The sequence below is a fragment of the Oncorhynchus tshawytscha genome, linkage group LG13 (genome assembly GCF_018296145.1).
Source record: "Oncorhynchus tshawytscha isolate Ot180627B linkage group LG13, Otsh_v2.0, whole genome shotgun sequence".
NCBI lineage: Eukaryota > Metazoa > Chordata > Actinopteri > Salmoniformes > Salmonidae > Oncorhynchus > Oncorhynchus tshawytscha.
Genome location: NC_056441.1, coordinates 23,399,436 through 23,421,891, shown reverse-complemented (window position 1 = coordinate 23,421,891; position 22,456 = coordinate 23,399,436). Strand labels below are relative to the sequence as shown.

The following is a 22,456-nucleotide window of genomic DNA, read 5'->3' as shown; positions in this document are numbered from 1 at the left end:
GTCTCGGTCTCTGTCTCGGTCTCTGTCTCTGTCTTTGTCTCGGTCTCTGTCTCTGTCTTTGTCTCGGTCTCTGTCTCTGTCTTTGTCTCGGTCTCTGTCTCTGTCTTTGTCTCGGTCTCTGTCTCGGTCTCTGTCTCTGTCTCGGTCTTTGTCTCTGTCTCTGTCTCGGTCTTTGTCTCTGTCTCTGTCTCGGTCTTTGTCTCTGTCTCTGTCTCGGTCTTTGTCTCTGTCTCTGTCTCGGTCTTTGTCTCTGTCTCAGTCTTTGTCTCTGTCTCTGTCTCGGTCTTTGTCTCTGTCTCGGTCTTTGTCTCTGTCTCTGTCTCGGTCTTTGTCTCTGTCTCAGTCTCGGTCTTTGTCTCTGTCTCAGTCTTTGTCTCTGTCTCTGTCTCGGTCTTTGTCTCTGTCTCAGTCTTTGTCTCTGTCTCTGTCTCGGTCTTTGTCTCTGTCTCTGTCTCGGTCTTTGTCTCAGTCTTTGTCTCTGTCTCGGTCTTTGTCTCTGTCTCTGTCTCGGTCTTTGTCTCTGTCTCAGTCTTTGTCTCTGTCTCTGTCTCGGTCTTTGTCTCTGTCTCTGTCTCGGTCTTTGTCTCTGTCTCAGTCTTTGTCTCTGTCTCAGTCTTTGTCTCTGTCTCTGTCTCGGTCTTTGTCTCTGTCTCAGTCTTTGTCTCTGTCTCTGTCTCTGTCTCGGTCTTTGTCTCTGTCTCTGTCTCGGTCTTTGTCTCTGTCTCAGTCTTTGTCTCTGTCTCTGTCTCGGTCTTTGTCTCTGTCTCGGTCTTTGTCTCTGTCTCTGTCTCGGTCTTTGTCTCTGTCTCAGTCTCGGTCTTTGTCTCTGTCTCAGTCTTTGTCTCTGTCTCGGTCTTTGTCTCTGTCTCAGTCTTTGTCTCTGTCTCTGTCTCGGTCTTTGTCTCTGTCTCTGTCTCGGTCTTTGTCTCAGTCTTTGTCTCTGTCTCTGTCTCGGTCTTTGTCTCTGTCTCTGTCTCGGTCTTTGTCTCTGTCTCAGTCTTTGTCTCTGTCTCTGTCTCGGTCTTTGTCTCTGTCTCTGTCTCGGTCTTTGTCTCTGTCTCAGTCTTTGTCTCTGTCTCAGTCTTTGTCTCTGTCTCTGTCTCGGTCTTTGTCTCTGTCTCTGTCTCGGTCTTTGTCTCTGTCTCTGTCTCGGTCTTTGTCTCTGTCTCAGTCTTTGTCTCTGTCTCTGTCTCGGTCTTTGTCTCTGTCTCTGTCTCTGTCTCGGTCTTTGTCTCTGTCTCAGTCTTTGTCTCTGTCTCTGTCTCGGTCTTTGTCTGTCTCTGTCTCGGTCTTTGTCTCTGTCTCAGTCTTTGTCTCTGTCTCGGTCTTTGTCTCTGTCTCGGTCTTTGTCTCTGTCTCAGTCTTTGTCTCTGTCTCTGTCTCGGTCTTTGTCTCTGTCTCTGTCTCGGTCTTTGTCTCTGTCTCTGTCTTTGTCTCTGTCTCGGTTTTTCTCAGATCATCTCAGACCTGAAGTCTATATATCTCACCTATCTCTCTCTCCCTCCCCCTAGATCATCTCAGACCTGGAGTCTATATATCTCACCTCTCCCCTCCCCCCAGATCATCTCAGACCTGGAGTCTATATATCTCACCTATCTCTCTCCCTCCCCCAGATCATCTCAGACCTGGAGTCTATATATCTCACCTATCTCTCTCCCCTCCCCCTAGATCATCTCAGACCTGGAGTCTATATATCTCACCTATCTCTCTCCCTCCCCCCAGATCATCTCAGACCTGGAGTCTATATATCTCACCTATCTCTCTCCCTCCCCCAGATCATCTCAGACCTGGAGTCTATATATCTCACCTATCTCTCTCCCTCCCCCTAGATCATCTCAGACCTGGAGTCTATATATCTCACCATCTCTCTCCCTCCCCCAGATCATCTCAGACCTGGAGTCTATATATCTCACCTATCTCTCTCCCTTTCTCCCCCAGATAATCTCAGATCTCAGACCTGGAGTCTATATCTCACCTATCTCTCTCCCTCCCCTAGATCATCTCAGACCTGGAGTCTATATATCTCACCTATCTCTCTCCCTCCCCCAGATCATCTCAGACCTGGAGTCTATATATCTCACCTATCTCTCTCCCTTTCTCCCCCAGATAATCTCAGACCGGGAGTCTATATATCTCACCTATCTCTCTCTCCCCTAGATCATCTCAGACCTGGAGTCTATATATCTCACCTATCTCTCTCCCTTTCTCCCCCAGATAATCTCAGATCTCAGACCTGGAGTCTATATATCTCACCTATCTCTTTCCCTCCCCTAGATCATCTCAGACCTGAAGTCTATATATCTCACCTATCTCTCTCTCTTTCTCCCCCCAGATAATCTCAGACCTGGAGTCTATATATTTCACCTCTCTCTCTCTCTCTTTCTCTCTCTCTCTCCCGCAGATCATCTCAGACCTGGAGTCTATATATCTCACCTATCTCTCTCTCCCTCCCCTAGATCATCTCAGACCTGGAGTCTATATATCTCACCTATCTCTCTCCCTCCCCCCAGATCATCTCAGACCTGGAGTCTATATATCTCACCTATCTCTCTCCCTCCCCCTAGATCATCTCAGACCTGGAGTCATGGAACGAGGAGTTGAGTGTTCAGATGAGTGAGTTTGATACAGAGGACCTAACCTTGGCAGAACAGAGACTCCAGCACCACGCTGACAAGGCCCTGACCATGAACAACCTGACCTTTGATGTCATCCACCAGGGACAGGAACTGTTGCAGTACGTCAACGAAGTACAGGCCTCTGGTGAGTAGCAGTACACACATGTGCACAACAGAGCTTACATTGTCAGATATGCAGACACACACACACACACACAGAAAATGAGCTACTGTGATAGCCCGTTTTGTAGGAGGAGTGGAATGACTTGCTCTCTCTCCTTGCCTTTCTCTCCCTCTCTTCTCTTTTCCCATCTCTCCCTGTCCTCTCCCTCTCTTCTCTTTTCCCATCTCTCCCTGTCCTCTCCCTGTCCTCTCCCTCTATTCTCTTTTCCCATCTCTCCCTATCCTCTCCCTGTCCTCTCCCTCTCTTCTCTTTTCCCATCTCTCCTTGTCCTCTCCCTATCTTCTCTTTTCCCATCTCTCCCTATCCTCTCCCTATCCTCTCCCTGTCCCCTCCCTGTCCTCTCCCTCTCTTCTCTTTTCCCATCTCTCCCTGTCCTCTCCCTCTCTTCTCTTTTCCCATCTCTCCCTATCCTCTCCCTATCTTCTCTTTTCCCATCTCTCCCTATCCTCTCCCTGTCCTCTCCCTGTCCTCTCCCTGTCCTCTCCCTGTCCTCTCCTTTCCCATCTCTCCCTCTCCTCTCTCTTTCCCTCTCTCCCTGTCCTCTCTCTGTCCTCTCTCTGTCCTCTCCCTGTCCTCTCCCTGTCCTCTCCCTGTCTTCTCTTTTCCCATCTCTCCCTGTCCCTCCCTGTCCTCTCCCTGTCCTCTCCCTGTCCTCTCCCTGTCTTGTCTTTTCCCATTTCTCCCTGTCCTCTCCCTGTCCTCTCCCTGTCCTCTCTTCTCTTTCCCATCTCTCCCTGTCCTCTCTCTGTCCTCTACCTGTCCTCTCCCTGTCCTCTCCCTGTCCCTCTCCCTGTCCTCTTCCTGTCCTCTCCCTGTCCTCTCCCTGTCCTCTCCCTCTCTTCTCTTTTCCCATCTCTCCCTGTTCTCTCCCTGTCCTCTCCCTGTCCTCTCCATGTCCTCTCCCTGTCATCTCCCTGTCCTCTCCCTCTCTTCTCTTTTCCCATCTCTCCCTGTCCTCTCCCTGTCCTCTCCCTCTCTTCTCTTTTCCCATCTCTCCCTGTCCTCTCCCTGTCCTCTCCCTGTCCTCTCCCTGTCCTCTCTCTCTCTTCTCTTTTCCCATCTCTCTCTGTCCTCTCCCTGTCCTCTCCATGTCCTCTCCATGTCCTCTCCCTGTCCTCTCCCTCTCTTCTCTTTTCCCATCTCTCCCTGTCCTCTCTCTGTCCTCTCTCTGTCCTCTCCTGTCCTCTCCCTCTCTTCTCTTTTCCCATCTCTCCCTGTCCTCTCCCTGTCCTCTCCCATGTCCTCTCCCTGTCCTCTCCCTGTCCTCTCCCTGTCTTCTCCCCTCTTCTCTTTTCCCATCTCTCCTTGTCCTCTCCCTGTCCTCTCCCTGTCCTCTCCCTGTCCTCTCCCTCTCTTCTCTTTTCCCATCTCTCCCTGTCCTCTCCATGTCCTCTCCATGTCCTCTGCCTGTCCTCTCCCTCTCTTCTCTTTTCCCATCTCCTCTCCCTGTCCTCTCCCTGTCCTCTCCCTGTCCTCTCCATGTCCTCTCCCTGTCATCTCCCTGTCCTCTCCGTCTCTTCTCTTTTCCCATCTCTCCCTGTCCTCTCCCTGTCCTCTCCCTCTCTTCTCTTTTCCCATCTCTCCCTGTCCTCTCCCTGTCCTCTCCCTGTCCTCTCCCTGTCCTCTCCATGTCCTCTCCCTGTCCTCTCCCTGTCCTCTCCCTCTCTTCTCTTTTCTCATCTCTCCCTGTCCTCTCTCTGTCCTCTCCCTGTCCTCTCCATGTCCTCTCCCTGTCCTCTCCTTGTCCTCTCCCTCTCTTCTCTTTTCCCATCTCTCCCTGTCCTCTCTCTGTCCTCTCTCTGTCCTCTCCCTGTCCTCTCCCTCTCTTCTCTTTTCCCATCTCTCCCTGTCCTCTCCCTGTCCTCTCCATGCATGTCCTCTCCCTGTCCTCTCCCTGTCCTCTCCCTGTCTTCTCCCTCTCTTTTCCCATTCTCTTGTTTTCCCATCTCTCCCTGTCCTCTCCCTGTCCTCTCCCTCTCTTCTCTTTTCCCATCTCTCCCTGTCCTCTCCATGTCCTCTCCATGTCCTCTCCCTGTCCTCTCCCTGTCCTCTCCATGTCCTCTCCATGTCCTCTCCATGTCCTCTCCCTGTCCTCTCCCTCGCTTCACTTTTCCCATCTCTCCCTGTCCTCTCCCTGTCCTCTCCCTCCAGGTGTAGAGTTGCTGTGTGACAGGGATGTGGACATGGCTACTCGTGTTCAGGACCTGCTGGAGTTCCTTCATGAGAAGCAGCAGGAGTTGGACGTCGCAGGCGAACAACACAGGAGACACCTGGAGCAGTGTGTACAGTTACGACACCTGCAGGCCGAAGTCAAACAGGTATACACACACACACACACACACACACACACAGATGACACCAAAACCATCAATTGATACCACATAATTTCCTATTAAATACCAGTAGAAATAATACCATAGTAAATACCAACCAAGTACCAGTGGAAACCATAATAAAATGCTCTCATGATAACTTCTAACCTGGTTCCTGGTCTGTGCAGGTCCTAGGATGGATCCGTAATGGGGAGTCTATGCTGAATGCTGGTCTGATCACAGCCAGTTCTCTACAGGAAGCAGAACAGCTACAGAGAGAACACGAACAGTTCCAGCATGCCATTGAGGTGAGCTCATCACTCCGTGATGCAAACACCAACACACATCCATTTTATACACAATAATAAGTACATATACATATATTCTCTCTTTATGTTTCTTTCTCTCTATAGTAGCTCTATATCCCTTTAGCCTTGTTTAACCAGCCTGATCTCACAAGCTCAGATTTCACTTAATCTCTCCCACTTTCTCTGGCTTTCCCCCCTCCTGTTTACCTTTTCCCTCGCTCATTTCTTTAAACATATCTGATATTCTAGAATAAAACTCTACTATAAGGTGCAACACAGAGCTACGATATTCTGTGTCTCTCCTCATCCCTCTCTGCTCTCCTCCTCGTAGAAAACCCACCAGAGTGCTCTGCAGGTGCAGCAGAAGGCTGAGGCGTTACTGCAGGCCAACCACTATGACATGGACCTGATCAGAGACTGTGCTGAGAACGTAGCGTCTCACTGGCAGCAGCTCATGTTGAAGATGGAGGACAGGCTGAAGCTGGTCAACGCCTCTGTAGCCTTCTACAAGACCTCCGAACAGGTAGGGGGTGCTGTGGCTGTTATAGTTATGGGTTATTATGTAATGACAGGTAGGGAGATAGTACTCTAATAGGTGTTGTAATTCCCTAATAACATCGTTAGATAAATACTTCTGTAGCCATCTACAAGACCTCCAAACAGGTAGGGGGCGCTATTGCTCTTGGTATCCAGTTCATTTAGCTCTAGTAGAGCTAACTAGCTAGTTACGTTAGTAGATTAGCTTCAGTTAAGGAGACTGGCGGAGCCTGTGCTGTGTCCTGTAGGTGTGCTGGAAAGCCTCCTGGAATGTCATGGGAGCTGTGGTGTGTTATGGGAGCTGTAGTTTTAATCCTGTGTTGTGATCTGTAGGTGTGCAGTGTGTTGGAGAGCCTGGAGCAGGAGTATAAGAGGGAAGAGGACTGGTGTGGGGGGGCTGACAAACTGGGTCCTAACTGTGAGTCAGATCATGTCACCCCCATGATCAGCAAACACCTGGAACAGAAAGAGGCCTTCCTCAAGGTAAGAACACACACACACACACACACACACACACACACACACACACACACACGTATACAGCAATGACCCATGTCTCTAACTGTGTGTGCTTCTCTAGGCATGTACCCTGGCCAGACGCAATGCTGATGTGTTCCTGAAGTACATGCACAGGAACAGTGTTAACATGCCTGGGATGCTCAGCCATGTCAAAGCACCGGAACAACAGGTCAAGAGTGAGTATCACACACATACACACACACTGTGTGGTTATTCTACCTTTTACCTATTCCTAAAGCAACCACAAAACATCAATCTATCTAATCTAGTGTAATCTCTGTTTGTGTTGCGGTCAGACATCCTGAATGAGTTGTTACAGAGAGAGAACCGTGTTCTCCATTTCTGGACCATGAGGAAAAGACGGTTAGACCAGTGCCAGCAATACGTGGTGTTCGAACGCAGCGCCAAGCAGGTACACACACAATTTACACACTCTCTCTAGCTCTCTCCATCTCTCTCTAGCTCTCCTGATCTCTCTCCATCTCTCTTCATCTCTCTCCATCTCTCTCTAGCTCTCTCCATCTCTCTCTAGCTCTCTCCATCTCTCTATCTCTCTCCATCTCTCTCTAGCTCTCTCCATCTCTCTTTAGCTCTCTCCATCTCTCCATCTCTCTCTAGCTCTCTCCTGCTCTCTCTAGCTCTCTCCAGCTCTCTCCATCTCTCTTTAGCTCTCTCCATCTCTTTCCATCTCCATCTCTCTCTAGCTCTCTCCATCTCTCTCTCTCTCCAGCTCTCTCCTCTCTCTCTCCATCTCTCTTTAGCTCTCTCCATCTCTCTTTAGCTCTCTCCATCTCTCTTTAGCTCTCTCCATCTCTCTTTATCTCTCTCCATCTCTCTAGCTCTCTCCATCTCTCTCCATCTCTCTTTAGCTCTCTCCATCTCTCTTTATCTCTCTCCATCTCTCTTTAGCTCTCTCCATCTCTCTTTATCTCTCTCCATCTCTCTTTAGCTCTCTCCATCTCTCTTTAGCTCTCTCCATCTCTCTTTAGCTCTCTACATCTCTCTCCATCTCTCTTTAGCTCTCTACATCTCTCTCCATCTCTCTTTAGCTCTCTCCATCTCTCTTTAGCTCTCTCCATCTCTCTTTAGCTCTCTCCATCTCTCTTTAGCTCTCTCCATCTCTCTTTAGCTCTCTCCATCTCTCTTTAGCTCTCTCCAGCTCTCTTTAGCTCTCTCCATCTCTCTCCATCTCTCTTTAGCTCTCTCCATCTCTCTCTAGCTCTCTCTCCATCTCTCTTTAGCTCTCTCCATCTCTCTTTAGCTCTCTCCATCTCTCTTTAGCTCTCTCCATCTCTCTCTAGCTCTCTCCATCTCTCTTTAGCTCTCTCCATCTCTCTTTAGCTCTCTCCATCTCTCTTTAGCTCTCTCCATCTCTCTTTAGCTCTCTCCATCTCTCTTTAGCTCTCTTCATCTCTCTCCATCTCTCTCCATCTCTCTCCATCTCTCTTTAGCTCTCTACATCTCTCTTTAGCTCTCTCCATCTCTCTTTATCTCTCTCCATCTCTCTTTAGCTCTCTCCATCTCTCTTTATCTCTCTCCATCTCTCTAGCTCTCTCCATCTCTCTCCATCTCTCTTTAGCTCTCTCCATCTCTCTTTATCTCTCTCCATCTCTCTTTAGCTCTCTCCATCTCTCTTTAGCTCTCTCCATCTCTCTTTATCTCTCTCCATCTCTCTTTAGCTCTCTCCATCTCTCTTTATCTCTCTCCATCTCTCTTTAGCTCTCTCCATCTCTCTTTAGCTCTCTCCATCTCTCTTTAGCTCTCTCCATCTCTCTTTAGCTCTCTCCATCTCTCTTTAGCTCTCTCCATCTCTCTCCATCTCCATCTTTAGCTCTCTACATCTCTCTTTAGCTCTCTCCATCTCTCTTTATCTCTCTCCATCTCTCTTTAGCTCTCTCCATCTCTCTTTATCTCTCTCCATCTCTCTTTAGCTCTCTCCATCTCTCTCCATCTTCTCTTTAGCTCTCTCCATCTCTCTTTAGCTCTCTCCATCTCTCTTTATCTCTCTCCATCTCTCTTTAGCTCTCTCCATCTCTCTTTATCTCTCTCCATCTCTCTTTAGCTCTCTCCATCTCTCTTTAGCTCTCTCCATCTCTCTCCATCCCTCTTTAGCTCTCTACATCTCTCTAGCTCTCTCCATCTCTCTCTAGCTCTCTCCATCTCTCTTTATCTCTCTCCATCTCTCTAGCTCTCTCCATCTCTCTCCATCTCTCTTTAGCTCTCTCCATCTCTCTTTATCTCTCTCCATCTCTCTAGCTCTCTCCATCTCTCTCCATCTCTCTCTAGCTTTCTCCATCTCTCTCCATCTCTCTTTAGCTCACAACTACTTCCGGCGCCGACAGAGATGGCCGCCTCGCTTCGCGTTCCTAGGAAACTATGCAGTTTTTTGTTTTTTTACGTGTTATTTCTTACATTGGTACCCCAGGTCATCTTAGGTTTCATTACATACAGTCGAGAAGAACTACTGAACATAAGAGCAGCGTCAACTCACCATCAGTACGACCAAGAATATGATTTTCACGAAGCAGATCCTGTGTTCTGCCTTTCAACCAGGACAACGGAATGGATCCCACCCGGCGACCCAAAAAAACGACTCCGTAAAAGAGGGAAACGAGGCGGTCTTCTGGTCAGACTCCGGAGACGGGCACATCGTGCACCACTCCCTAGCATTCTTCTCGCCAATGTCCAGTCTCTTGACAACAAGGTTGATGAAATCCGAGCAAGGGTAGCATTCCAGAGGGACATCAGAGACTGTAACGTTCTTTGCTTCACGGAAACATGGCTCACTGGAGAGACGCTATCGGAGGCGGTGCAGCCAGCGGGTTTCTCCACGCATCGCGCCGACAGAAACAAACATCTTTCTGGTAAGAAGAGGGGCGGGGGCGTATGCCTTATGGCTAACGAGACGTGGTGTGATCACAGAAACATGCAGGAAGTAAAATCCTTCTGTTCACCTGATTTAGAATTCCTCACAATCAAATGTCGACCGCATTATCTACCAAGAGAATTCTCTTTGATTATAATCACAGCCGTATATATTCCCCCCCAAGCAGACACATCGATGGCTCTGAACAAACTTTATTTGACTCTTTGCAAACTGGAATCCATACATCCTGAGGCTGCATTCATTGTAGCTGGGGATTTTAACAAGGCTAAAACAAGACTCCCTAAATTGTATCAGCATATCGATTGCGCAACCAGGGCTGAAAAAACCTTGGATCATTGTTACTCTAACTTCCGCGACGCATATAAGGCCCTGCCCCGCCCTCCTTTCGGAAAAGCTGACCACGACTCCATTTTGCTGATCCCTGCCTACAGACAGAAACTAAAACAAGAAGCTCCCGCGCTGACGTCTGTCCAACGCTGGTCCGACCAAGCTGATTCCACACTCCAAGACTGCTTCCATCACGTGGACTGGGATATGTTTCGTATTGCGTCAGATAACAACATTGACGAATACGCTGATTCGGTGTGCGAGTTCATTAGAACGTGCGTTGAAGATGTCATTCCCATAGCAACGATTAAAACATTCCCTAACCAGAAACCGTGGATTGATGGCAGCATTCGCGTGAAACTGAAAGCGCGAACCACTGCTTTTAATCAGGGCAAGGTGACTGGTAACATGACCGAATACAAACAGTGCAGCTATTCCCTCCGCAAGGCTATCAAACAAGCTAGCGTCAGTATAGAGACAAAGTAGAATCTAAATTCAACGGCTCAGACACAAGAGGTATGTGGCAGGGTCTACAGTCAATCACGGACTACAAGAAGAAAACCAACCCAGTCACGGACCAGGATGTCTTGCTCCCTGGCAGACTAAATAACTTTTTTGCTCACTTTGAGGACAATAGAGTGCCACTGACACGGCCTGCAACGAAAACATGCGGACTCTCCTTCACTGCAGCCGAGGTGAGAAAAACATTTAAACGTGTTAACCCTCGCAAGGCTGCAGGCCCAGACGGCATCCCCAGCCGCGCCCTCAGAGCATGCGCAGACCAGCTGGCCGGTGTGTTCACGGACATATTCAATCAATCCCTATACCAGTCTGCTGTTCCCACATGCTTCAAGAGGGCCACCATTGTTCCTGTTGCCAAGAAAGCTAAGGTAACTGAGCTAAACGACTACCGCCCCGTAGCACTCACTTCCGTCATCATGAAGTGCTTTGAGAGACTAGTCAAGGACCATATCACCTCCACCCTACCTGACACCCTAGACCCACTCCAATTTGCTTACCGCCCAAATAGGTCCACAGACGATGCGATCTCAACCACACTGCACACTGCCCTAGCCCATCTGGACAAGAGGAATACCTATGTGAGAATGCTGTTCATCGACTACAGCTCGGCATTCAACACCATAGTACCCGCCAAGCTCGTCATCAAGCTCGAGACCCTGGGTCTCGACCCCGCCCTGTGCAACTGGGTACTGGACTTCCTGACGGGCCGCCCCCAGGTGGTGAGGGTAGGCAACAACATCTCCACCCCGCTGATCCTCAACACTGGGGCCCCACAAGGGTGCGTTCTGAGCCCTCTCCTGTACTCCCTGTTCACCCACGACTGCGTGGCCACGCACGCCTCCAACTCAATCATCAAGTTTGCGGACGACACAACAGTGGTAGGCTTGATTACCAACAACGACGAGACGGCCTACAGGGAGGAGGTGAGGGCCCTCGGAGTGTGGTGTCAGGAAAATAACCTCACACTCAACGTCACAAACACCCCCCTATCCACACCGATGGAACAGTAGTGGAGAGGGTAGTAAAGTTTTAAGTTCCTCGGCATACACATCACAGACAAACTGAATTGGTCCACTCACACAGACAGCATCGTGAAGAAGGCGCAGCAGCGCCTCTTCAACCTCAGGAGGCTGAAGAAATTCGGCTTGTCACCAGAAGCACTCACAAACTTCTACAGGTGCACAATCGAGAGCATCCTGGCGGGCTGTATCACCGCCTGGTACGGCAACTGCTCTGCCCACAACCGTAAGGCTCTCCAGAGGGTAGTGAGGTCTGCACAACGCATCACCGGGGGCAAACTACCTGCCCTCCAGGACACCTACACCACCCGATGTTACAGGAAGGCCATAAAGATCATCAAGGACAACAACCACCCGAGCCACTGCCTGTTCACCCCGCTATCATCCAGAAGGCGAGGTCAGTACAGGTGCATCAAAGCTGGGACCGAGAGACTGAAAAACAGCTTCTATCTCAAGGCCATCAGACTGTTAAACAGCCACCACTAACATTGAGTGGCTGCTGCCAACACACTGACTCAACTCCAGCCACTTTAATAATGGGAATTGATGGGAAATTATGTAAAATATATCACTAGCCACTTTAAACAATGCTACCTAATATAATGTTTACATACCCTACATTATTCATCTCATATGTATACGTATATACTGTACTCTATATCATCTACTGCATCCTTATGTATATATATGTATCACTAGCCACTTTAACTATGCCACTTTGTTTACATACTCATCTCATATGTATATACTGTACTCGATACCATCTACTGTATCTTGCCTATGCTGCTCTGTACCATCACTCATTCATATATCTTTATGTACATATTCTTTATCCCCTTACACTGTGTATAAGACAGTAGATTTTTTTTTTAGAATTGTTAGTTAGATTACTTGTTGGTTATTACTGCATTGTCGGAACTAGAAGCACAAGCATTTCGCTACTCTCGCATTAACATCTGCTAACCATGTGTATGTGACAAATAAAATTTGATTTGATTTCTCTTTAGCTCTCTCATTTCTCAGCTCTCTCCATCTCTCTTTTGCTCTCTTCAGCTCTCCAGCTCTCTTTAGCTCTCTCTCTCCAACTCTCAGCTTTCTCCATCTCTCTCCAGCTCTCAGCTCTCTTTAGCTTCTCAGCTCTTTCTCCATCTCTCTCCAGCTCTCTTTAGCTCTCTCCATCTCTCTTTAGCTCTCTCCATCTCTCTTTAGCTCTCTTTAGCTCTCTCCATCTCTCCATTTCTCTTTAGCTCTCTCCATCTCTCTTTAGCTCTCTCCATTTCTATTTAACTCTCAGCTCTCTCAACCTCTCTTTAGCTCTCTCCACCTCTCTTTCTCTCCTCTCTTTAGATCTCTCCATCTCTCTCTCTCTCCATCTCTCTTTAGCTCTCTCCATCTCATCTTTCCATCTCTCTTTTAGCTCTCTCTTTAGCTCTCTCCAGCTCTCTTTAGCTTTCTCCATCTCTCTCCAGCTCTCTTTAGCTCTCCTCCATCTCTCTTTAGCTCTCTCCATCTCTCTGTAGCTCTCTCCAGCTCTCTTTCCAGCTCTTTAGCTCTCCATTTCTTTCTTTCCAGCTTTAGCTTCTCCATCTCTCTCTCTCCATCTCTCTTTAGCTCTCTTTAGCTCTCATCTCTTTAGCTCTCTCTCCATCTCTCTTTAGCTCTCTTTAGCTCTCTCCATCTCGCCCCATCTCTCTTTAGCTCTCTCCATCTCTCTTTAGCCCTCTACATCTCTCTCCAGCTCTCTTTAGCTCTCTACATCTCTCTCCATCTCTCTTTAATTCTCTACATCTCTCTTTAGCTCTCTCCATCTCTCTTTATCTCTCTCCAACTCTCTCTAGCTCTCTTTGTCTTTCTTACTCAAAGCTCTATTCCATTCTCTGTTTCCGTCCTCTCATCTGTAATCTCTGTCTCTCTCTTTTCCTTAATGTCCACCTCAATGGTCTGTGTGTGTGTCTTCAGGCTCTGGAATGGATCCATGACACCGGAGAGTTCTACCTGTCAACACACACCTCCACCGGCTCCAGTATCCACCACACACAGGAGCTGCTGAAGGAGCACGAAGACTTCCACATCACAGCCAGGGTAGAAAAGAACACGCGCGCGCGTGCACACACACACACACATATTCACGTCATAACATTTTTTAGACCAAACATTACACATTTTAAATCAAACCCTATCTCTCTCCCCTCTCTCCTCCTCCCCATCCCTCCCCCCTCTCCCTCCAGCAAACCAAAGAGCGTGTGAAGCTGCTGATCCAGCTAGCGGATGGCTTCTGTGATAAGGGCCATAGTCACGCTGTGGAGATAAAGAAGTGGGTGACAGCGGTGGACAAACGCTACAGAGACTTCTCCCTGCGTATGGACAAGTACCGGACCAGTCTGGAGAAGGCACTGGGCATCTCATCTGACTCTAACTCCAAGGCTGTGAGTCAAGGGGGTGTAGGGGGGTTGGAATGGTGGGTGGGGGTTGGTTGGGATGGTGGGTGGGGGTTGGTTGGGGGGTGGTGGGTGGGGGTTGGTTGGGACGGTGGGTGAGGTGGGTGGGGTGAGGTGGGTTGGGGTGAGGTGGGGTGAAATGAGGTGGGGTGAGGTGAGGTGGGGTGAGGTGAGGTGGGGTGAAATGAGGTGGGGTGAGGTGGGGTGGGGTGAGGTGAGGTGTCTATATAATGGTTGCTGGAAACCATTATGAAGAATGATCTCTACACACTGAAGATGGCTTTAAGCAGAAACATTGGTCCCTTCCCTAATAATAATAAAATAACTACGCTCTTTATAAGTACTTTTTGGATACTTTTTGGGATTTACATTTTTTGTAAATCATCTCTCCCCATGTCTCTCCAAACTTCTCCCTCCATCCCTCTCTCCCTCTCTCTCTGTCAGAGTAAGGATCTCCAGTTGGACATAATTCCGGCCACACCTCAGGGGTCAGAGGTCAAGCTGAGAGACGCGGCTCACGAACTCAACGAGGAGAAACGCAAGTCCGCTCGCAGGAAGGAGTACGTCATCACTTCCTCTTAACTTCCTGACACCGATTTAGATCAGTGACACTCATAATCAAGCAAGCCCAAAAGCCAATCAACCAGTCATCCCCACTCATCATGTCATAACTACAACTGCTGTAGCAGTACTACTACAGGACACACACACTAAATAGCCACAACTAGATACGACTTTGACACAATTCATCCGTGTAAATGAACAGAGCAGAGGGACTAAAAATATTCTATTGATAATGATATGAATCAGCAAAAGAGGCTAACCGTGTGTCTGTGTGTGCGCGCGTGTCTGTGTGTGCATGTGTCTGTGTTTGCGCACGTGTCTGTGTGTGCGCGTGTCTGTGTTTGCGCACGTGTCTGTGTGTGCGCGCATATTTGTGTGTGCGCGTGTCTGTGTTTGCGCGCATGTCTGTGTGTGCGCACATGTCTGTGTGTGCGCGTGTCTGTGTTTGCGCACATGTCTGTGTGTGCGCACATGTCTGTGTGTGCGTGTGTCTGTGTTTGTGCACGTGTCTGTGTGTGCACGCGTGTTTGTGTGTGCGCGTGTCTGTGTTTGCGCACGTGTCTGTGTGTGTGCGTGTTTGTGCACGTGTCTGTGTGTGCGCGTGTCTGTGTTTGTGCACGTGTCTGTGTGTGCACGCGTGTTTGTGTGTGCGCGTGTCTGTGTTTGCGCACGTGTCTGTGTGTGTGCGTGTCTGTGTTTGTGCACGTGTCTGTGTGTGCGCGTGTCTGTGTTTGTGCACGTGTATGTGTGTGCACGCTTGTGTGTATGTAGGTTCATCATGGCTGAGCTGATCCAGACAGAGAAGACCTATGTGAGAGACCTGAGGGAGTGTACGGACGTAAGTAAACCTACTCTCTCTCTTTGTCTACCCCCTTACCTATAGTGGGATTCTGCTGCCACTGTCTGGCGCCACCTTGTGAAATTTTAACACAACACACGTGGACAAACATCTGACCAATAACACAACACATGCACATATAACATGTAGGGTTGCCGTTAAATGCAGCAGCTGTGACTCAATGGATCGGATATATCTGGCCCCTCCGTGTGTGTGATCTAACCCCCCCTCTCCATCCTCCTCCCTCCAGACGTACCTGTGGGAGATGACAAGTGGGGTAGAGGAGATCCCTCCTGGCATCGTCAACAAGGAACACATCATCTTCGGGAACATGGTGGACCTCTATGAGTTCCATCACAAGTAAGTCCCGCTCCCTGAGCCATTTTCCCTGTACATCCACAACAAGCTATATCCACTATCAGGTTCATTTCCAGTGCTGAAGCTTTGTATACTAACAGGAGTTATTCTCTGCTTTTATGGTGTTCGCTCACATCCTCTCGCTCTCTCTCTCTTCCTCCCTCTCCTCTTCTCTCCTTTTTCAACAGTATCTTTCTCAAAGAGCTGGAGAAGTATGAACAGCTACCAGAAGATGTGGGCCACTGCTTTGTCACCTGGGTGAGTGAGTGTGTATCTGTTCTTGTCTTTCTCAAGACAAGTGAGTTGGTTCATAAAATGGCCGAATGTACGTTTGTGATCCAAATCAAATTGTATTTGTCACATGTGCCGAATACAACAGGTGTAGACATTACAATGCTTACTTACAAGCCCTTAACCAAAAATGCTTTAGCAAGTTTTAAGGAAAAAAAGTTTTAAGGAAAAAATAAAAGTAACTTGACATCAAATCAAATAAAAAAATCAAATGCATTTATATAGCCCTTCTTACATCAGCTGATATCTCAAAGTGCTGTACAGAAACCCAGCCCAAAAGCCCAAACAGCAAACAATGCAGGTGTTGAAGCACGTTGGCTAGGAAAAACTCCCTTGAAAGTCCAAAACCTAGGAAGAAACCTAGAGAGGAACCAGACTATGAGGTGTGGCCAGTCCTCTTCTGGCTGTGCCGGGTGGAGATTATAACAGAACATGGCCAAGATGTTCAAATGTTCATAAATGACCAGCATGGTCAAATAATAGGTCTGGGACAGGTAGCACGTCCGGTGAACAGGTCAGGATTCCATAGCCGCAGGCAGAACAGTTGAAACTGGAGCAGCAGCACAGCCAGGTGGACTGGGGACAACAAGGAGTCATCATGCCAGGTAGTCCTGAGGCATGGTCCTAGGGCTTAGGTCCTCCGTCTGTGACATCTGTGAAAAAGATAGAGAATGATTTCTTAGGACAGGTACAAATAATGATTTCTTAGGACAGGTGAAAAATAATGATTTCTTAGGACAGGCACAAATAATGATTTCCTAGGACAGGTACAAATAATGATTTCTTAGGACAGGCACAAAAATAATGATTTCTTAGGATAGGTGGAAATAATGATTTCTTAGGACAGGTACAAATAATTATTTCTTAGGACATGTACAAATAATGATTTCTTAGGACATGTAAGGACAGGTACAAATAAGGATTTCTTAGGACAAGTATAAAGACTTAATATCTCTACTTATATGTGATTGGTCAAAAAGGAAACACATGCCTTTTTTAAAATTGTATTTATTTATTTAGCCTTTATTTAACGAGGCACTTTTGAGTAGCAACATTTGTTTTAACTCTTTGTTGTGTATCTGTGTGTCCAGGCTGATAAGTTCCAGATGTACGTCAACTACTGTAAGAACAAACCAGACTCCACCCAGCTCATCTTAGAGCATGCTGGACCCTACTTTGATGTGAGTACCCTGCCCTTCTATTGGCCCATATGTGAGTGACAGCTCCCTGCACCCAATCACACCCAATGTGTTTCTCTGTGTGGGCGTGTACAGGAGATCCAGCAGAGACACCGATTGGCCAACTCCATCTCCTCCTACCTGATCAAGCCTGTTCAGCGAATCACCAAGTACCAGCTCCTGCTCAAGGTAACCATAGCAACCCACTTTTATAAAGCACATACACAACCTCTACAAATGTTTGTTTATATTTGCTTATGTTTACATAGTGATGAGCAGGAATGTAGGGACATACCTTTTTATTTGGTGAGTAGCTTTTATGCACCCATCACACTAGTTAGCATCAGTGTTTTCGGTACATGCCATCTCGGCTGGCGTTCAGCTCATCTTTTTGTTCACCAGTACATCCCAGGTTATGGGTAATCCACCTAATGGGCATATTATCATTCACAATAAATATGACATATTTGCTTTCAAAGGGTATTTGTTGATGTTACCTCTCTGGTATATGTAGGAGCTGCTGACATGCTGTGAGGAGGGGAAAGGAGAGATCAAGGATGGACTGGAGGTCATGCTCAGTGTCCCCAAGAGAGCCAACGACGCCATGCACCTCTCAATGCTGGAGGGTGAGAGACACAAACACATGCACGCACACACGTTCAAAGTCAACAATGCTTATGCACATGCGCATGGTGAAGTAACTCTTTCTTGAACACTCTCTTCCTCCCCCCTCCCTCACTCCCCCTCTCCTGTAGGTTTCGACGAGAACATTGAGTCTCAGGGAGAGTTAATCCTGCAGGAGTCCTTCCATGTGTGGGATCCTAAAACTCTGATCCGTAAGGGACGCGAGCGTCACCTCTTCCTCTTCGAGATGTCCCTCATCTTCAGCAAGGAGGTCAAAGACTCCAACGGACGGAGCAAGTACATGTACAAGAGCAGACTTTACGTGAGTACAACATTCTCTCTCTCTCTCTCTCTTTTCTGTTTTAGTCGTTCCCTTTGTCTGTCTCTCTCTCTCTCTCTCTTTTCTGTTTTACTCGTTCCCTTTGTCTGTCTCTCTCTCTCTCTCTCTCTTTTCTGTTTTACTCGTTCCCTTTGTCTGTCTCTCTCTCTCTCTCTCTTTTCTGTTTTAGTCGTTCCCTTTGTCTGTCTCTCTCTCTCTCTCTCTCTTTTCTGTTTTAGTCGTTCCCTTTGTCTGTCTCTCTCTCTCTCTCTCTTTTCTGTTTTACTCGTTCCCTTTGTCTGTCTCTCTCTCTCTCTCTCTCTTTTCTGTTTTACTCGTTCCCTTTGTCTGTCTCTCTCTCTCTCTCTCTTTTCTGTTTTAGTCGTTCCCTTTGTCTGTCTCTCTCTCTCTCTTTTCTGTTTTACTCGTTCCCTTTGTCTGTCTCTCTCTCTCTCTCTCTTTTCTGTTTTAGTCGTTCCTTTGTCTGTCTCTCTCTCTCTCTCTCTTTTCTGTTTTAGTCGTTCCCTTTGTCTGTCTCTCTCTCTCTCTCTCTTTTCTGTTTTACTCGTTCCCTTTGTCTGTCTCTCTCTCTTTTCTCTCTCTTTTCTGTTTTACTCGTTCCCTTTGTCTGTCTCTCTCTCTCTCTCTCTTTTCTGTTTTACTCGTTCCTTTGTCTGTCTCTCTCTCTCTCTCTTTTCTGTTTTACTCGTTCCTTTGTCTGTCTCTCTCTCTCTCTCTCTTTTTCTGTTTTACTCGTTCCCTTTGTTGTCTCTCTCTCTCTTCTCTTTTTCTGTTTTTTGTTCCTTTGTCTGTCTCTCTCTCTCTTTTCTGTTTTACTCGTTCCCTTTGTCTGTCTCTCTCTCTCTCTCTTTCTTTCTCTTTAGTTGTGTCTCTCTCTCTCTCTCTTTCTTTCTCTTTAGTTGTGTCTCTCTCTCTCTCTTTCTTTCTCTTTAGTTGTGTCTCTCTCTCTCTCTTTCTTTCTCTTTAGTTGTGTCTCTCTCTCTCTGTCTTTCTTTCTCTTTAGTTGTGTCTCTCTCTCTGTCTTTCTTTCTCTTTAGTTGTGTCTCTCTCTCTCTGTCTTTCTTTCTCTTTAGTTGTGTCTCTCTCTCTCTGTCTTTCTTTCTCTTTAGTTGTGTCTCTCTCTCTCTCTTTCTTTCTCTTTAGTTGTGTCTCTCTCTCTCTCTTTCTTTCTCTTTAGTTGTGTCTCTCTCTCTCTCTCTTTCTTTCTCTTTAGTTGTGTCTCTCTCTCTCTCTTTCTTTCTCTTTAGTTGTGTCTCTCTCTGTCTTTCTTTCTCTTTAGTTGTGTCTCTCTCTCTGTCTTTCTTTCTCTTTAGTTGTGTCTCTCTCTCTTTCTTTCTCTTTAGTTGTCTCTCTCTCTCTGTCTTTCTTTATCTTTAGTTGTGTCTCTCTCTCTTTCTTTCTCTTTAGTTGTGTCTCTCTCTCTGTCTTTCTTTCTCTTTAGTTTGTCTCTCTCTCTTTCTTTCTCTTTAGTTGTCTCTCTCTCTTTCTTTCTCTTTGTCTCTCTCTCTCTCTTCTTTCTCTTTAGTTGTGTCTCTCTCTCTCTGTCTTTCTTTCTCTTTAGTTGTGTCTCTCTCTCTGTCTTTCTTTCTCTTTAGTTGTGTCTCTCTCTCTTTCTTTCTCTTTAGTTTGTCTCTCTCTCTGTCTTTCTTTCTCTTTAGTTGTGTCTCTCTCTCTTTCTTTCTCTTTAGTTGTGTGTTGTCTCTCTGTCTTTCTTTCTCTTTAGTTGTGTCTCTCTCTCTTTCTTTCTCTTTAGTTGTGTCTCTCTCTCTCTCTTTCTTTCTCTTTAGTTGTGTCTCTCTCTCTCTTTCTTTCTCTTTAGTTGTGTCTCTCTCTCTCTCTTTCTTTCTCTTTAGTTGTGTCTCTCTCTCTCTCTCTCTTTCTCTTTAGTTGTGTCTCTCTCTCTCTCTTTCTTTCTCTTTAGTTGTGTCTCTCTCTCTCTCTTTCTTTCTCTTTAGTTGTGTCTCTCTCTCTCTCTTTCTTTCTCTTTAGTTTGTCTCTCTCTCTCTCTTTCTTTCTCTTTAGTTGTCTCTCTCTCTCTTTCTTTCTCTTTAGTTGTGTCTCTCTCTCTGTCTTTCTTTCTCTTTAGTTGTCTCTCTCTCTCTCTCTTTCTTTCTCTTTAGTTGTCTCTCTCTCTCTCTCTTTCTTTCTCTTTAGTTGTGTCTCTCTCTCTCTTTCTTTCTCTTTAGTTGTGTCTCTCTCTCTCTCTTCTTTCTCTTTAGTTGTGTCTCTCTCTCTGTCTTTCTTTATCTTTAGTTGTGTCTCTCTCTCTCTTTCTTTCTCTTTAGTTGTCTCTCTCTCTGTCTTTCTTTATCTTTAGTTGTGTCTCTCTCTCTCTTTCTTTCTCTTTAGTTGTGTCTCTCTGTCTGTCTTTCTTTCTCTTTAGTTGTGTCTCTCTCTCTGTCTTTCTTTCTCTTTAGTTGTGTCTCTCTCTCTCTTTCTTTCTCTTTAGTTGTGTCTCTCTCTCTGTCTTTCTTTCTCTTTAGTTGTGTCTCTCTCTCTTTCTTTCTCTTTAGTTGTGTCTCTCTCTCTGTCTTTCTTTCTCTTTAGTTGTCTCTCTCTCTCTTTCTTTCTCTTTAGTTGTGTCTCTCTCTGTCTTTCTTTCTCTTTAGTTGTGTCTCTCTCTCTTTCTTTCTCTTTAGTTGTGTCTCTCTCTCTCTCTTTCTTTCTCTTTAGTTGTCTCTCTCTCTCTCTCTTTCTTTCTCTTTAGTTGTGTCTCTCTCTCTTTCTTTCTCTTTAGTTGTCTCTCTCTCTCTTTTCTGTTTTACTCGTTCCCTTTGTCTGTCTCTCTCTCTCTCTCTCTCTTTCTTTCTCTTTAGTTGTCTCTCTCTCTCTGTCTTTCTTTCTCTTTAGTTGTGTCTCTCTCTCTCTGTCTTTCTTTCTCTTTAGTTGTGTCTCTCTCTTTCTTTCTCTTTAGTTGTGTCTCTCTCTCTTTCTTTCTCTCTCTCTCTCTTTCTTTCTCTTTAGTTGTGTCTCTCTCTCTCTCTTTCTTTCTCTTTAGTTGTCTCTCTCTCTCTCTTTCTTTCTCTTTAGTTGTCTCTCTCTCTTTCTTTCTCTTTAGTTGTCTCTCTCTCTCTCTCTCTTTCTTTCTCTTTAGTTGTGTCTCTCTCTCTTTCTTTCTCTTTAGTTGTCTCTCTCTCTCTTTTCTGTTTTACTCTTTCCCTTTGTCTGTCTCTCTCTCTCTCTCTTTCTTTCTCTTTAGTTGTGTCTCTCTCTCTCTCTTTCTTTCTCTTTAGTTGTGTCTCTCTCTCTCTTCTCTTTCTCTTTAGTTGTGTCTCTCTCTCTCTTTCTTTCTCTGTCTTTCTTTCTCTTTAGTTGTCTCTCTCTCTCTTTCTCTGTCTTTCTTTCTCTTTAGTTGTCTCTCTCTCTCTCTCTCTCTGTCTTTCTTTCTCTTTAGTTGTGTCTCTCTCTCTCTCTTTCTTTCTCTTTAGTTGTCTCTCTCTCTCTCTCTCTTTCTTTCTCTTTAGTTGTCTCTCTCTCTCTCTCTTTCTTTCTCTTTAGTTGTGTCTCTCTCTCTGTCTTTCTTTCTCTTTAGTTGTCTCTCTCTCTCTCTTTCTTTCTCTTTAGTTGTGTCTCTCTCTCTCTCTCTCTCTCTGTCTTTCTTTCTCTTTAGTTGTCTCTCTCTCTCTCTCTCTGTCTTTCTTTTTCTTTAGTTGTGTCTCTCTCTCTCTCTCTGTTTCTGGTGTGTCATTGGCTAGAAATAGACAGATACGTATTGCATATTGCCAAAGGAATTCCTATGAAATGGCAGTAATTTGTCTCCCTCTCTCCAGACGTCAGAGTTGGGGGTAACAGAGCACGTTGAGGGAGACCCCTGTAAGTTTGCTCTGTGGGTGGGACGAACCCCCACCTCCGACAACAAGATCGTACTCAAGGTAAGAACAGAGAAGAATACCTCTCTCTTCTCTCTCCACTCCCTCTCCTTCCGCTCCTCTCTCTTCTCTCCTTTCTCTTTCTTTTCTCTTTCCTCTTCTCCTCCTCTCCTCTTCTCCTCCCCTCTCTCCCTCCTCTCTCTCTTCTCCTCCTCTCTCTCTTCTCTTCTCAACCTCTCTCTCCCTTCTCTCATCTTCTCCTCCTCTACGTCTCTCCTCTCCCTCTCCTTTCTCTCTCTTTTCTCTTATCCTCCTCTCCTCTTCTCCTACTCTCTCTCCCTTCTCTCTCTCTCCTCACCTCTCCTCTCTATCTCCTCTCCTCTCTCTCTTCTCCTCCTCTCTCTCCCTTCTCTCTTCTCCTCCTCTCTGTCTCTCCTCTCCCTCTCCTTTCTCTCTCTTTTCTCTTCTCCTCCTCTCTTCTCCTACTCTCTCTCCCTTCTCTCTCTCTCCTCACCTCTCTCTCTCCTCTCCTCACCTCTCTCTCATCTCCTCTCCTCTCCTCTCCTCACCTCTCCATCTCCTCATCTCTCCTCTCGCTCCTCTCTCTCTCCTCACCTCTCTATCTCCTCATCTCTCCTCTCGCTCCTCTCTCTCTCCTCACCTCTCTATCTCCTCACCTCTCCTCTCGCTCTCCTCCTCTCTCTGCCTTATTACTCTCTCCTCCTTTCTTTTACTTTCCTCTCCTCACGTCCCATCTTTTCTTTTCCGTCTCTTCACTTCTCCTCCC

The 22,456-nt window shown here is 46.7% G+C and overlaps 1 protein-coding gene across 7 annotated transcripts in view; it reads left to right on the top strand.

Moving 5' to 3' along the window:
- LOC112265838 (triple functional domain protein) overlaps window positions 1–22,456 on the top strand; it is a 124,841-nt gene that overhangs the window by 73,816 nt on the left and 28,569 nt on the right. For all 7 annotated transcript variants that reach the window (XM_042295437.1, XM_042295434.1, XM_042295436.1 and 4 more), the window contains 18 exons: window positions 2,565–2,760; window positions 4,951–5,117; window positions 5,300–5,419; window positions 5,751–5,942; window positions 6,290–6,439; window positions 6,537–6,651; window positions 6,772–6,887; window positions 13,190–13,312; window positions 13,459–13,656; window positions 14,113–14,228; window positions 15,004–15,070; window positions 15,321–15,430; window positions 15,616–15,685; window positions 16,810–16,899; window positions 16,993–17,085; window positions 17,411–17,522; window positions 17,652–17,842; window positions 21,631–21,732. In XM_042295437.1, coding sequence (XP_042151371.1) covers window positions 2,565–2,760; window positions 4,951–5,117; window positions 5,300–5,419; window positions 5,751–5,942; window positions 6,290–6,439; window positions 6,537–6,651; window positions 6,772–6,887; window positions 13,190–13,312; window positions 13,459–13,656; window positions 14,113–14,228; window positions 15,004–15,070; window positions 15,321–15,430; window positions 15,616–15,685; window positions 16,810–16,899; window positions 16,993–17,085; window positions 17,411–17,522; window positions 17,652–17,842; window positions 21,631–21,732 — 2,328 coding nt within the window. The remainder of the gene's footprint in view (window positions 1–2,564; window positions 2,761–4,950; window positions 5,118–5,299; window positions 5,420–5,750; window positions 5,943–6,289; window positions 6,440–6,536; window positions 6,652–6,771; window positions 6,888–13,189; window positions 13,313–13,458; window positions 13,657–14,112; window positions 14,229–15,003; window positions 15,071–15,320; window positions 15,431–15,615; window positions 15,686–16,809; window positions 16,900–16,992; window positions 17,086–17,410; window positions 17,523–17,651; window positions 17,843–21,630; window positions 21,733–22,456) is intronic.